The sequence below is a fragment of the Simochromis diagramma genome, unplaced genomic scaffold, assembly GCF_900408965.1.
Source record: "Simochromis diagramma unplaced genomic scaffold, fSimDia1.1 OVJJ01000387.1, whole genome shotgun sequence".
In the NCBI taxonomy this organism is placed as follows: domain Eukaryota; kingdom Metazoa; phylum Chordata; class Actinopteri; order Cichliformes; family Cichlidae; genus Simochromis; species Simochromis diagramma.
Window position 1 is genome coordinate 3951006 of NW_024387152.1, and position 12790 is coordinate 3963795.

General features: G+C 44.4%; 1 protein-coding gene across 2 annotated transcripts; it reads left to right on the plus strand.

The window, feature by feature from the left end:
* The first annotated feature begins 993 nt into the window (after positions 1-993).
* gpr61 (G protein-coupled receptor 61) lies at positions 994-7695 on the plus strand. Of its 2 annotated transcripts, XM_040048192.1 has the most exons (3): positions 994-1496; positions 2660-2702; positions 3447-7695. In XM_040048192.1, the coding sequence occupies exon 3, from the start codon at positions 3680-3682 to the stop codon at positions 5087-5089; it is 1410 nt and encodes a 469-aa protein (XP_039904126.1). In that variant the 5' UTR covers positions 994-1496; positions 2660-2702; positions 3447-3679; the 3' UTR covers positions 5090-7695. The 2 variants fall into 2 exon arrangements, with proteins under 2 accessions (XP_039904126.1, XP_039904127.1); XM_040048193.1 differs by lacking the exon at positions 2660-2702.
* The last annotated feature ends 5095 nt before the right edge of the window (positions 7696-12790 follow it).

Here is a 12790-nt window from a genome sequence, read left to right on the forward strand (position 1 = left end):
GATCATTTTGTTCCTTAGTCCCCATGAACATTGTTTGCCGATGAAACTAATTTCAAGGTGAGAAAATATGATACTTATCATCGTTTTCTCGCTGCAAGCTCAGTGAAACTAGGTCATTAAACTGTACCCACACATTCAACCCAACATGAGTGCAAAGACTTTCCAGTTTAAAGAACATGGCAAATATTACTGATGTGAGATCTAAAAGAACAAAACACAAATACACAAGCATGAGCCAAGTTTAGTCAAGCAATTACTTATTTTCCAGACGCACGTAGCAATGTCTTTATTCTCTTCACTAAGCAGAAGTTTCCATTTTGTCTTGTGCGTTGCGTCTGTTAAAAGTTAAACTGTTAAAAAAAACTTTCTGGGCTCTCGGACATTTTAATTATTCAACATCTGATGTTGTAATTGCTCTTGTAACACTTGCACTTAATTCCATTACTATTTAATTGCTTTTCTTGTGCAAAATCTCACAATCAGTAGCATTCAGAATGATAATAAATACAATTAAAAAACATTAGAGAATGTTAAATCTTCTTTTTTTAAAAAAACAACAACAACTAATTATAATATTATTTATATAATATGATGACATTAAACGCTTCACACCCACAACAAATGCACCAGTGTGTATTGCATGGGCTGGGCTCTTGTAAATGTTAATCTCACCTCATTAACTTTAACCACTGGAATTCTTTTCTTTTCTACAAATCAATAATCCAGCTTTGTGAGAGGGATTTTGCCAGATTGAGCATCGAGGGAGATTTTGGTAACCTAAGCATAAGGAGAAAGAATCAGAGAAATCCTGGATGAAGTGATTTTTCCGATTTGCAATTTTTTGGATGCTCCCGTGCATATCAGATGGACCTGATGTGACCTGCAGCGGGCCTGTCAGGATAGTCAAAATAAGAACCCCAACTCCATGTGGATCTTGCGCCAGTGAGGCACTAAGACCCAGTGGAGGGGAGGGAAGGCGGGTGCCCCCCCCCCCCCCGCTGCCTGCCTGTCTGCGCTACACGAATCTGCAGTTTCTTTGGTCGCATGCTGGAGATAGCACGTGTGTGTGTGTGCAAGAGTGTGGGGAGAGTGTGTGAGTGTGAGAGACAGAGCCCCTGCACTCTTTTTTTCCCCTTCCATCTCAACCTTCTGCTTCTGCTCTGTCTCTCCACCTCCAATCTTGCTGCACGAGATCTAAGAGGACGGAGGTGTGCGTTGTGTTTTTGAAGGGAAGAGGAGGGGGAGTGGGGGTGGTCAGGATGATGACGAGATGAAAGGGGCCAGGTGAGGAGGAGACACAGGAGTGCCCCTTTCCTCTTCCCCCCTTCTCCTTCTCTCTCTCTCTCTTGCTCTCACTTCCTCTCTCTCTCTCTGTGACGTGGTGTGTGTGCGTGTTTGCTGTGTGTGTGTGAGAGAGAGAGTGAAACAGGTCGGCTATGCTTCAGCAGACTGGACTGTGAACCTGCACAGGAGGAAGCAGCCCTTTCCAGATTGAGGTATGTCACTGAATTGTCATCACACGCATTTCCAGAATACCTGCGCCACGTGGGGAGATTTGTGATTGAGTGAAAGACGGGATGCTGAAGGCGGTAGAAACTGACTCAAGGGGCAGCGTATTCTCTCATCAAATCACACATTACGTTAACGTATCCACATTAAAGGACAAGGACGTGTGAGGATAGATGTCTGGTCTCGTTTAAAACCCTGTTTTTCGCTTGCATGTTGCTGCTGAGAAGTGAAAGTGCTTTGTAATGAAAAAGGACACTTGAACAACAGGCTTGTTTTCTGCTCACGGTAAACACAGTGTCATGTGCATATGATAGGGTCATATGGTTTTCAGTCAGCAGTTAGAGAGATTTCGCACAACCTTAGGCTGAAGCTTTGTATGAATTTTGTGCAGCTCTTAAAGCAACATAAACTGGGCAAGTGTGAGTTGAACGTCGCACAACAGCTTGTGCTGGTTTAGAGTCCTCGAATCTTTCTCCAGTTTTTGCCAGTAAAACTTTCATAAAGATTAAAGATCCTTTGAGAGTTTATTCCACTTCACTTTGGAGAGTTACACTGATGATAAATGTTTCCATAAAGCAATCAGGGCTGATTAGACTAAGACCCTCCAGAGGACTGATCCACGCTTGTCTCTGCATCACAGATGAGCTGCTTTTTAAAAAAGAATTCAGCTGAAGGTGACTCTTTCCCTTTGACCGATTCAGCAAAGGCCACCTGCTTATGCTTCTGTGTCTGACTGGTGGCTGTTGTGCTCGATGTGCATACGTGGGCAGGAAAAGAAGAGGTGCTTTGCAGGGATGTCACACTTGTGAAATGGAAAACTTGCACCTGCAGCTGTGCAGCATATGGAAATGTACCGAAGGCTTTGTGCTCGCTCCACGGCTTTTATAGCGCGTGGGGTTGAGCGCAGGTGAGGTTGCGACAGTAAACAGTGCAGGATCTACTCCAGTAGCAAACACTAATACGGACAGCTGAAGGTGCTCTTCTTTACTTCACATCCCTTTTAGGCAATTTTAAAATGCATACTTTTTCACTCAGAAACACATTTAATACATTACTCTTAAAATACAGCGTAGATAGTTAAGAAACTGTTCAGAAGTCCTATCAGAACTTTTTTATAAAAAGAAAGTAAAACAAACACTTTGCTTTACAGGTCAGGATTGCACTTGATGATCTTTTCGACCCAGCGGTGATCTGTGAGTTTTGCAGATTATTTTCTATTTCAGTTTAGATCTTCTGTCAGTTAAGGAGGGCATACGGTTTACTCTGTGCTTTTAGCCTCTCCCTGGGGTTTCAGCTGCCCTGAAAAGACACATCTGATGATTCAAAAACTCAAATATGTAGTAAATGGTGACTTATGGTTATATGCTAGGCTACAAGCAGGACTGGATCAAATCTGATAGGTTTACATTTAAGTAGAAGAGCTAAAATTAATCAACTTGAAATTAGAAAAGTTACAGAGCAAAAAAAAGGGAAAAAGTGATTTTTTTTAGGATATTAAAGTCAAATGATCAAATTCTATAACTACTGCCTTTTAATCTATAATTTTGCAATTTTGTAATCACTTATCAACTGCACACGTTTTATCCACTGAAAGTCAAGAGAGGATGCTTCAAAAAATCTTCTGTGTTATACAAAAGAAAATAAATCAAATGTAATATTTGTTGTGGCCACCAGTTAAAACAGCAGTTCTCCTCAGTATATTTGAATCTGTCCCTTTGTTTAGGGTTAATTTTACATTTACATTGCACATTACATTGACCAATCAGATGCCTCAGTGATATCATTGCATGATTTTTCGTTTGTATAGAATATTATTTACCTTTTAAATTAGTCTCAGACAACTAGTTTTACCTTTTTTCATTCATTGTGGCAAGATGAGTCTCAAATGTTTATCTTCAGCAATACCTGACTGAGCTGGACTTTCTATTTTGTTTCAGATCTTTTGTGGTGTTGTTAGAACGAGGACGTCTTCCTTAAGAGTTCTGTTACGCCCGTGTTTGATCATCTGCTGAGCTTTGGGCTAAGGTCTATGGAGGTGAGGACCTGTAGGGTTCAAGCTGCCATGACAGAAACCACTGCCTGAGCTTCTCAGCGATACTCTACGAAAGGGGAGGATGGGTGATGGGCCCGTGAAATTCAGCGGACTGTCTCCTCTTTATCCCATCCTCTCATGGAGCGTCCTGTCACACCAAGCCCCTCCTGGAACACTTCTTTCTCCCTGTTTCCACCCTCACTGCAGCCAAACATCTCTAATGTCACCTCACCCACGACGAGCATCCCAGGTGGGATAGATTTGAATCGCTCCTTGGCACTGTGTGCTATGCTCATTATGAACATGCTTGCAGTGGTGGGCAACTTGGCTGTGATCATTGTCATCACCAAAACGCCGCAGCTGCGTAAGTTTGCCTTCGTGTTCCACCTCTGTCTGGTGGATCTGGTGGCAGCGCTGGTGTTGATGCCTCTGGGGATGCTGTCAGATCAAATCCTGGTGGACGAAGCGCTGTGTCGGAGCTACCTCTGCTTGAGTGTATGTCTAGTGAGCGCTGTCATCCTCACCATATGTGCGATCAATGTGGAGCGCTATTACTACATTGTCCACCCCATGCGTCACGAGGTAAAGATGACAGTGGGGGTGGTGGTGATGGTACTAATAGGAATCTGGATTAAAGCTGTTGTCATGTCAGTACTTCCACTCCTGGGCCGGCTGCTCCAGGGAAACCAGGGTCTGGGGGCTTCTTCCCTCCTCGTTCCCACTCAGAGACACTGCTCCCTCCACTGGACAGGTGGCGGGATCACACGCCTGGTCTTCATGGTTTTCTTTACAGTCATCTATTTTCTGTGCCCTATGCTGATCATACTGGTGGTCTACTGCAACATGTTTAAGGTGGCACGAGTAGCAGCCATGCAGCACGGCCCCCTCCCCACTTGGATGGACACTTCAAGACAACGATCCGAGTCTGTGAGCAGCCATTCAACCATGGCGGCCAGCCTCGGAGGAACTGGTTCCCGCACTACCCCTCAAAGGACCTTCAGTGGGGGGAAGGCTGCAGTGGTTCTGGTGGCGGTGGGAGGCCAGTTCTTCTGCTGCTGGCTGCCATATTTTTCGTTCCACCTTTACTCGGCTGTAGTGTCTACCTCCCCTGCTTCATTAGCCCAGCTGGAGGATGTGGTGACATGGATTGGCTACTTCTGCTTCACATCCAACCCCTTCTTCTACGGTTGCCTGAACCGTCAGATCCGCGAGGAGCTGAGCCGCCACTTGGCTTGCCTTTTCAAGCGCGCTGGGCCCAGGGAAGGAGAGCAGCTGCCCAGCCGAGAGGCCTCTATTGAGGAAAACTTTTTGCAGTTCCTTCAGGGCACTGGATGCAATCTGGAGCCCTGCAACTCTCACAGCAGAGCCAGCCTAGAGTTGCCAGAGACTGAGGATCTTCAGGAATCAGCTGTTCAGCAGCACATGCCAGCTGACTTCCACATCCCAGGGCAGATCCTTGAGGAAACCTCAGAGTTCATACAGCAGCAACAGCTGAACAATGAGCTCCATGTATCAGAGAACTGCTTCAAAACTGTACCAGAGCTGTAGCCGACTCATGTACGCACTCTTCTGCCATACAATAAGCCAATAAATATATTTAGTTTTCTTCATATTTTTTACAATTTGTTGAATTAATACATCTCTAGCTGATGCTACAAAGTGCTTTAAAGCAAAGTGAACTGTAAACACGGTATCTTCTTGGAAGAATTTAAGTTATGTAGCTTTTTTAGTGAAAGACAGACTTCAATATATCTTGTGCTTCATTTTACTTTTAGCCCAACAGTCAGATGCACTGTAGCATTACATCCTTTAAGAGCCATACGGTGTGAGGCCGCTTCTGTGTCACATCAGTGGACCGAGCCCTTGTTGTGCTTATCATAGTCCAGTGAAGTGACAAATGTCACATAAACATCAGAAGTGTGCAAACTTTGTCAAAGCAATGTTCGTAGTTGTCAGTGTTTTTATTACGCACTGTTAGAGCCATTCAAAAGAACTTTTCGCAGAGTGTTTAGTTTTGATATGCATTCATTTAAATGTGGATTCCCCGCTGAATATGCAAAGACAATGCACCATACAAAGTTCATCATATCAGCCCCTCTGCCCTGCCATCTGCATTTTCGCCCTCCTGGTTATTGTTTAAAATGAATTCACCAAGAGATGAAAATTTTCTCTCATCATTGTGTATTCAGAGCAATCAGTTCAAGGTTTTACTGCTGGGTCTCTAAACCAAACAGATACTTTATAACCAATTTAACCAACAAACACTTTCATCATTAAAAGACAGCGCACCGCCCCGGGCACTCGTACGTGCACCAACAAAGTGTTTGCAGAACAGCCCGTTTGTTTAAGTAAAAGATTCTTAGTTCCTGTAGCTGTCACTGCCAGTTTGTTTAGTGAGTAAAGAATCTGTTTTTATCATGTATTTATTCCACTTGCACATCTCATTACACCAAGGAATTAATGCAAAAATGTTCCTCCATATAGAGTTTAAAATATTCATCGCGCTGAACAGGGATCATTTCACAGCTGTTACTGCTGCTGGTATTTATAATAAACAGGCTGACAGAGTATTTTTAACCATTTTCCAGGAACGTTATTATCGTGTTTATCTGTTCTTAGTCTTGTGATTATCACCTCCTCACCAAAATCATCTCACATTGGCAGACTCGTGATTGCAACCCCTCCTCCTCCTCCCCAGCCCCCCCACTCAAAGAATTGCTTTAATTGTTTCGATAGAGGTGGCGTTAAGGATTTAGGCTGTAAAGAAGGAAAAACAAAAAACTGACTACAGCATTAAAACAGCTGAAATACGGCTCGGGATGAACAGATTCGCACACCACTACTAATTACCCTGTAATGTCTGCACTGTTTACAGGTAAACACAAGGAGCTGTGTGAGTGCTCTCGTGTTTGTGCAATAAACAACCAGGGCTTGTTGTGGCTACATACAGCACAGAGGTGTGGCAATGCTTACACATGGAAAGCTTTGCCTTTGGCCTCATTCAAACGGCAGATGGAAGACACTGGCGATACTTTTTCTGATCTCAGGTGGAATACAAACTGTTTGCACAAGTCACACGAGAAGTGACAAACGTTCCAAAGACAAATTACAAGGCACAAGTCTCTTGCTAAACACTTTCTTTCTTTCTTTTTCTTTTTTAAATACTTCCTATCTATTGCTGCCTTCATCCATTCTGGACTGCCTCATACCGGACGGACGGCAATGATCACAAGACACTAAACACAAGGCGCGCAGGAGAAGGTTCATAGCTTGCTGGGAGTCAGAACAAAAAAAGGTCTCTTTGTCAGGGAAAGGCATAATGTTCTTTAACTATCTTGCGATATGACTGTGCTGCATGTTGTTTTTCAGGCAGGGTTGCCCCATCAGCTTCTCTTAAAAAGAGCTTTAACGTGAAGCCCTACCTTAAACTTAGCAGCGACGAGCGAGTGACATACAATCACTGGCACGATGCTCAGATTTCTTCTGTGTTTATTTATTTTTTAATAATTTATTAACAGCTGATAGACTGCTAAAACCTTCCAAATGCAAAACTATTACACAATTTATTTATTTAAAAAAAATAATTTAAAACGGACTCGATTTATTTCACTTGCACTGCTGAACGGGGGTTTAATCTCTTTGGATTGTCTCTGTTTTTTTTTCTGTGGAGTATTACTTTATTATTTTTATGATACAATGCTGTAATAACTTCAGTGATATTTCCCACAGTCTGGGGTCATTACAAAACCCCTTATACCGAGAGTACATCAATCCAACGCTCAATCATCTGGTTTCCATTACTCTAGCGGCAAAATCGCCCAGACCAATCTCATTAAATGCTTTAAGCTGTCTTTCTGAGACCATCTGTTGATTGTGAGGACAGAGAAATAACCTGGTCTGAAGGTGAACTGCAGATAATATTCTTACCTTTGGGAGAATTCTGGACATCATTAAACAGAGTTTTGTTTGTACTGTAAATCATCAGTACAGTGGTGATGTTTTCCATGTTCCTCTGTGTTTCTCTTTTTTGTACTTCAGCTGCAAAGGCAGCTCCTGTTCTTAATTCTTAAGATTTTGTTTGTCTCCATGTTAAGATTTTGCTGTGTACCTCCCTCCCTCAACTGAAATCATTAAAGATGCAGCAAGAAGATTAACTTGAGTGTTGCTGGTTGAATTTGTAGTTGTAGACATATTTTTTTTCCAGATCAATAACTGCATCAATTGCATGAGCAACCCCATCAATCATCTCCTTTCTCTCGTGCCCTCTAGGTACCTCCTGCTCTCTACCTCTGCGTGTGTCCTTGCACACACGTGTGTGTGTGTGTGTGTGTGTGTGTGTGTGTGTGTGTGTGTGTGTGTGTGTGTGTGTGTGTGTGTGTGTGTGTGATGTAGGTAGGGGGTGAAATGAAACAGTAGGACAGGATGAAAGAGGAGTGACATTTTGAGTAAGGTGGGATGCTGCTATCCCTCAACAAAACACTGCCCCCATGCTGGACTTTTACCACAAATGTAGCAAAACCTGCGAGCTAGTAAGACAACACAGCCATATTGCATCATACACACAACAGACCTCATTCTCCTCATGTCATTTACCAAACACACTCTCTCAATTTGGCATCTGTTTAAGCTGCAGCATCCCTCTGACATGTCAGTACTGCAGCAGCTGACCTGCACAGCTGACCCCTCCACCACCCCAACATCCACCTGCAGGATTTAGGAGGTCACAGTTAGATCCACTATTTGCTCTAGAAAGACAGAGTTGTTTGCAGCTTCACCTCTGTACACCACTGCAGTGGTGCAGACTTCCAGCTTAAAATCAGTGGATTTTACAAAGACCTTGCATGAGCTGTTGAGGAATTGCAGCCATTCTTATGCTAAGTCCCACATTTTCAGAGGCTCAAATTTAACCGGACAGTTGACTGACAGGTACTTTCATGCCCAGATGAAGGCTGTTCCCTTGTTATTTCATGACAAATGGAGCAGGCATAACATCTGAAGTTGATTCAAAGTGTTTACTTTGTTTTGTTTTTTATAGCTGTCACTTTAATGTTAATTATGAGACCTAAAGAGTGAAGGAAATCATCATTAGGCTGAAAACCCCCCAGAACACCATCAGAGAGACAGCAAAAACCTACAATGTGATGCATTGTTAAAAAGAATGAATGCACTGATCAGCGTAGCAACACTAAATAGCCTGAAAGACCACAGAAGATAGCTAAAGTGCATTAGGCCAAAATTCTTTTCATTGTTTAAGAAAAATAGCTTCTCAATTTCTAACCATGTCAACACGACACTCGCGGAGGTTGGGGTATCATTGTCAAGGTCTACAATCAAGAAATGCCTTCATGAATGTAAATGCAGAGGGTTTACAATCAAGGTCTACACTGAAGACCAGAAAACCCAGGTGAGACTAGAAGACATCTAAAAGCACTCACACTCTCTGCTCAGATACATCCAAATGCCACAAAACCGATCAGACAGCGCTTCACGGTGCAAATGGATAATGTACCCAAAACAAACTGCAAAAGCAACTGAAGAGTTTTTCAAGGCAAAGAAATGGGATATTCTTCCATGGCCGAGTGAGTCACCTGATCTCTGATGGGGATTGTGTATAAAATGTCTGTAATTCCTGATAAGTTAATGCAAAGCTTTTGTTAAAAACCTTGAATTAAAGCTGAAAAATCTGCTCTTCAGTCTTAATGGTTTGATCTATAATCCACCGTCATTGTCTCTTTGTCCAACAAATTAAGGACCCAACTGTATTTAACTTATACTTTCCATTATCTATGTGTAACAATTTTTGGGGGGAATGATAGTTTTGGAGTCTAGAGGCCAGCACAAACTATATTCTGCTGCTGTGATGAAATCATTTAATTTGTGAACTTTCTGACTGAACTTGGGGTTCTGCATTGACAGCCTTATCATTAAATGCACAAATTTCACAAATAATGGGTTCAAGGTTCAAGGTTCTTTATTTGTCACATGCATAGTTATACAAGTATAACACACAGTGAAATGTAGGCTGACACGCTCCTCGACATGTGCAAAAATTTGGGGGGGGGGGGGTGTAGAGGAAGAACATTATATATATATATATATATACAGACATATAGTATATACACTGGGTGAATGTGCAGTAGTAGCAGCAAGCGGGTGAATTCTGTATATTAATATGAATAGACATCTGACTATTTTACAGGAGACAATATAAACATATTTAAAATTAAAGGAATTTGAAATGTACATTGTGCCTTGGTTTAGTGTCTGGAAGAGTCCTGTCTCAGTCAATTATAGATGATGTGAGAGGGCGGGTGTGTGTGTTTAGGGCACGGATGGCTTGGGGATAGAAGCTCCTCTTGAGTCTCTCTGTCCTTGCCCGGAAGATGCGGAACCTTCTACCAGATTGCAGAAGTTGGAACAGTTTGTTGCCAGGATGGGACGGGTCCTTCAGTATCTGCGCTGCTCTAGTCCGGCATCTCCTGGTGTAGGTGTCCTGAAGCGGGGGGAGAGCAATCCTGCAGCAGCGTTCTGCTGTACGGATCACTCTCTGGAGAGCTTTTTGGTCCTTCACACAGCTGTTCCCAAACCACGATGTCATGTTCTGTGTGAGGATGCTCTCCACAGCGCCTGTATAGAAAATCCTGAGGATCTTTGGAGAGACCCTGAACTTCCTCAGTTGTCGTAGGTGATACAGGCGCTGCCTAGCCTTTTTGGTCTGGACCTGAATGTGGGCAGACCATGTCAGGTCTGAGGAGATGTGGACACCAAGATACTTGAAGGACTGCACCCTCTCCACTGGAGCTCCATTGATGATGATGGGCTTGTAGTCTCTGTGCTGACCCCTTCTGAAGTCCACCACCAGCTCCTTGGTCTTGCTGACGTTCAGCTGGAGGTGGTTGTCCTGGCACCACGATGCCAGATTCTTCACTTCATCCATGTAGGCCGCCTCATCGTTGTTGGAGATGGCACCCAACACCACTGTGTCGTCAGCAAACTTCACAATGGTGTTGGAGCCATGGGTGGCCACACAGTCTGAAGTGTAGAGGGAGTAGAGCAGTGGCGAGAGGACACATCCCTGAGGTGCTCCTGTGTTGATGGTGATGCTGTTGGAGAAGCACCTGCCCACCCTCACCACCTGAGTTCTGCCAGTGAGGAAGTCCAACACCCATGCACACAGACGGCTGTTAAGTCCCAGATCCCTCAGCTTTGTGAACAGTCTGCAGGGCACTATTGTGTTAAACGCTGAACTGTAATCAACAAACAGCATTCGCACATAGTTACCCTGTTTCTTGTCCACGTGGCTGAGAGTGGTGTGTAGGACGTGGGCGATGGCATCCTCTGTGGATCTGTTGGATCTGTAGGCGAACTGCAGCGGATCTGTGGTGTCTGGGATGGAGGAGGAGATGATGTTCTTCAGCAGCCTCTCAAACACCTTCATTACTACCGAGGTCAGTGCAACTGGCCGGTAATCGTTCAGGGATGAGGGTTTGCTGTTCTTGGGCACAGGGATGATGGTGGATCTTTTGAAGCATGTGGGGACCACAGACTTCGCCAGGGACTCGTTGAAGATGTAAGTGAACACACCTGCTAGCTGGTCAGCACAGCAGCGCAGCAGACGGCCGGTGATGCCGTCTGGCCCCGCCGCTTTCCTTGTGTTCACTCTCCTCAGTGCCGCTCGGACGTCATGCTCCGCGATGCTGGTCACCGGGCTCTCGCTGATGACGTCACTGTCCTCGGTAGTCAGGCGGTAGATAGCATTAGCCGCCTGGCTAACCTCGAAACGGGCGTAGAACCGATTCAGCTCGTTGGTGAATGCAGAGTCGGCGTTGATCGGCGCAGTGTCCCTGGCTTTGTAGTCCGTAATGGTGCGTAGTCCGTGCCACATACTCCGTGTGTCGCCCTGGTGGAAGCGGGACTCCACACGTTCCCGGTACCTGCGTTTGGCATCTCTCACCGCGCGCCGCACGCCGTATGAGGCCGCTTTGTAGGCGCTCATATCGCCAGTGGCGAGACCCGCGTTGTAGGAGGCGGTCCTGGCGTTTACTGCAGTGCGGATCGATCTGTCCATCCACGGTTTCTGGTTTGGGAATGTGGTGACTCTCGCAGTGGGGATAATCTCCTCCGTTAGCATATTGACGAAGCATACTGCTACTTCCGTAAACTCGTTGATGTCGACTGCGCATGCTCTGAACATGTCCCAGTCTACGTCGTTGAGTGCGTCCTGTAGCGTAGCTTCTGATTGGGCAGTCCACCGTTTTACCTCCCTCTTGGTCACGTCTTCCCTCCGTATGCTTTGTTTATACTGGGGAATGAGGAAGATGGCGTTGTGGTCAGACTTCCCAAAAGCCGGGTGTGAGACAGCTTTGTAGCCCTGCTTGTATGGCGTATAGCAGTGATCCAAAATCCGATCCCCTCTCGTTGGACACGAGACATGCTGGTAAAAGTTTGGCATGACTTGTCTGAGGTTCGCTTTGTTAAAGTCTCCTGCTACAATGAGGGCTGCGCCCGGGTCCTTGTTTTGAAGCGAGCTCAGCACATCATGTAATTCGGACAAAGCCATACCTGTGTCCGCTTGGGGTGGGATGTAGACCGCCGTGGCGATGACTGAGGTGAACTCACGGGGCAGATAGAAAGGGCGGCATTTAATGCTCAGGAACTCCAGATGTGGCGAGCAGCCGCTGGAGAGAGTAGAAATGCTCCTGGCATCACACCACTTTCTGTTTATCATGAAACACACTCCTCCACCTTTGGTTTTGTTCGACTCTGCCGTAATTCGTAATGTGAATACGAATAAGAATAGATAAGAATAAGAATAATTTATTCTAACAAGGGGTAAAGACTAAGTCATTGCAGCAGCCCATGCAAAACATGCATGTTTACTCAAGTTATAATTATTTTTATTTAAAATAAATAAATAAATATACACATATTAAACTAAAACTAAAGCCACTACTATGTTTTAGTAATGTTTAATTGCTTTGTGTATGGACTATACAACACCGTAGCTCGTAAGGTAGCAGGGGACTTAGTTCCCCTCTTTGTTTATTGTTATCGTAAGTTTATATGTTAATAGGCCACATGCTGCACTAGTTACTGTAAGCTAATTTCTTTTTCATATGCAAATACATATCAGCATATCCCCTTTCTGTATTCACCAGATACATCAAAACACAGAGGACACAAGCATCATCTGAGGCTCCACCACAGCGTTCTGATTATTTTAATTTTCATACACTCTCCTGTGCTGCA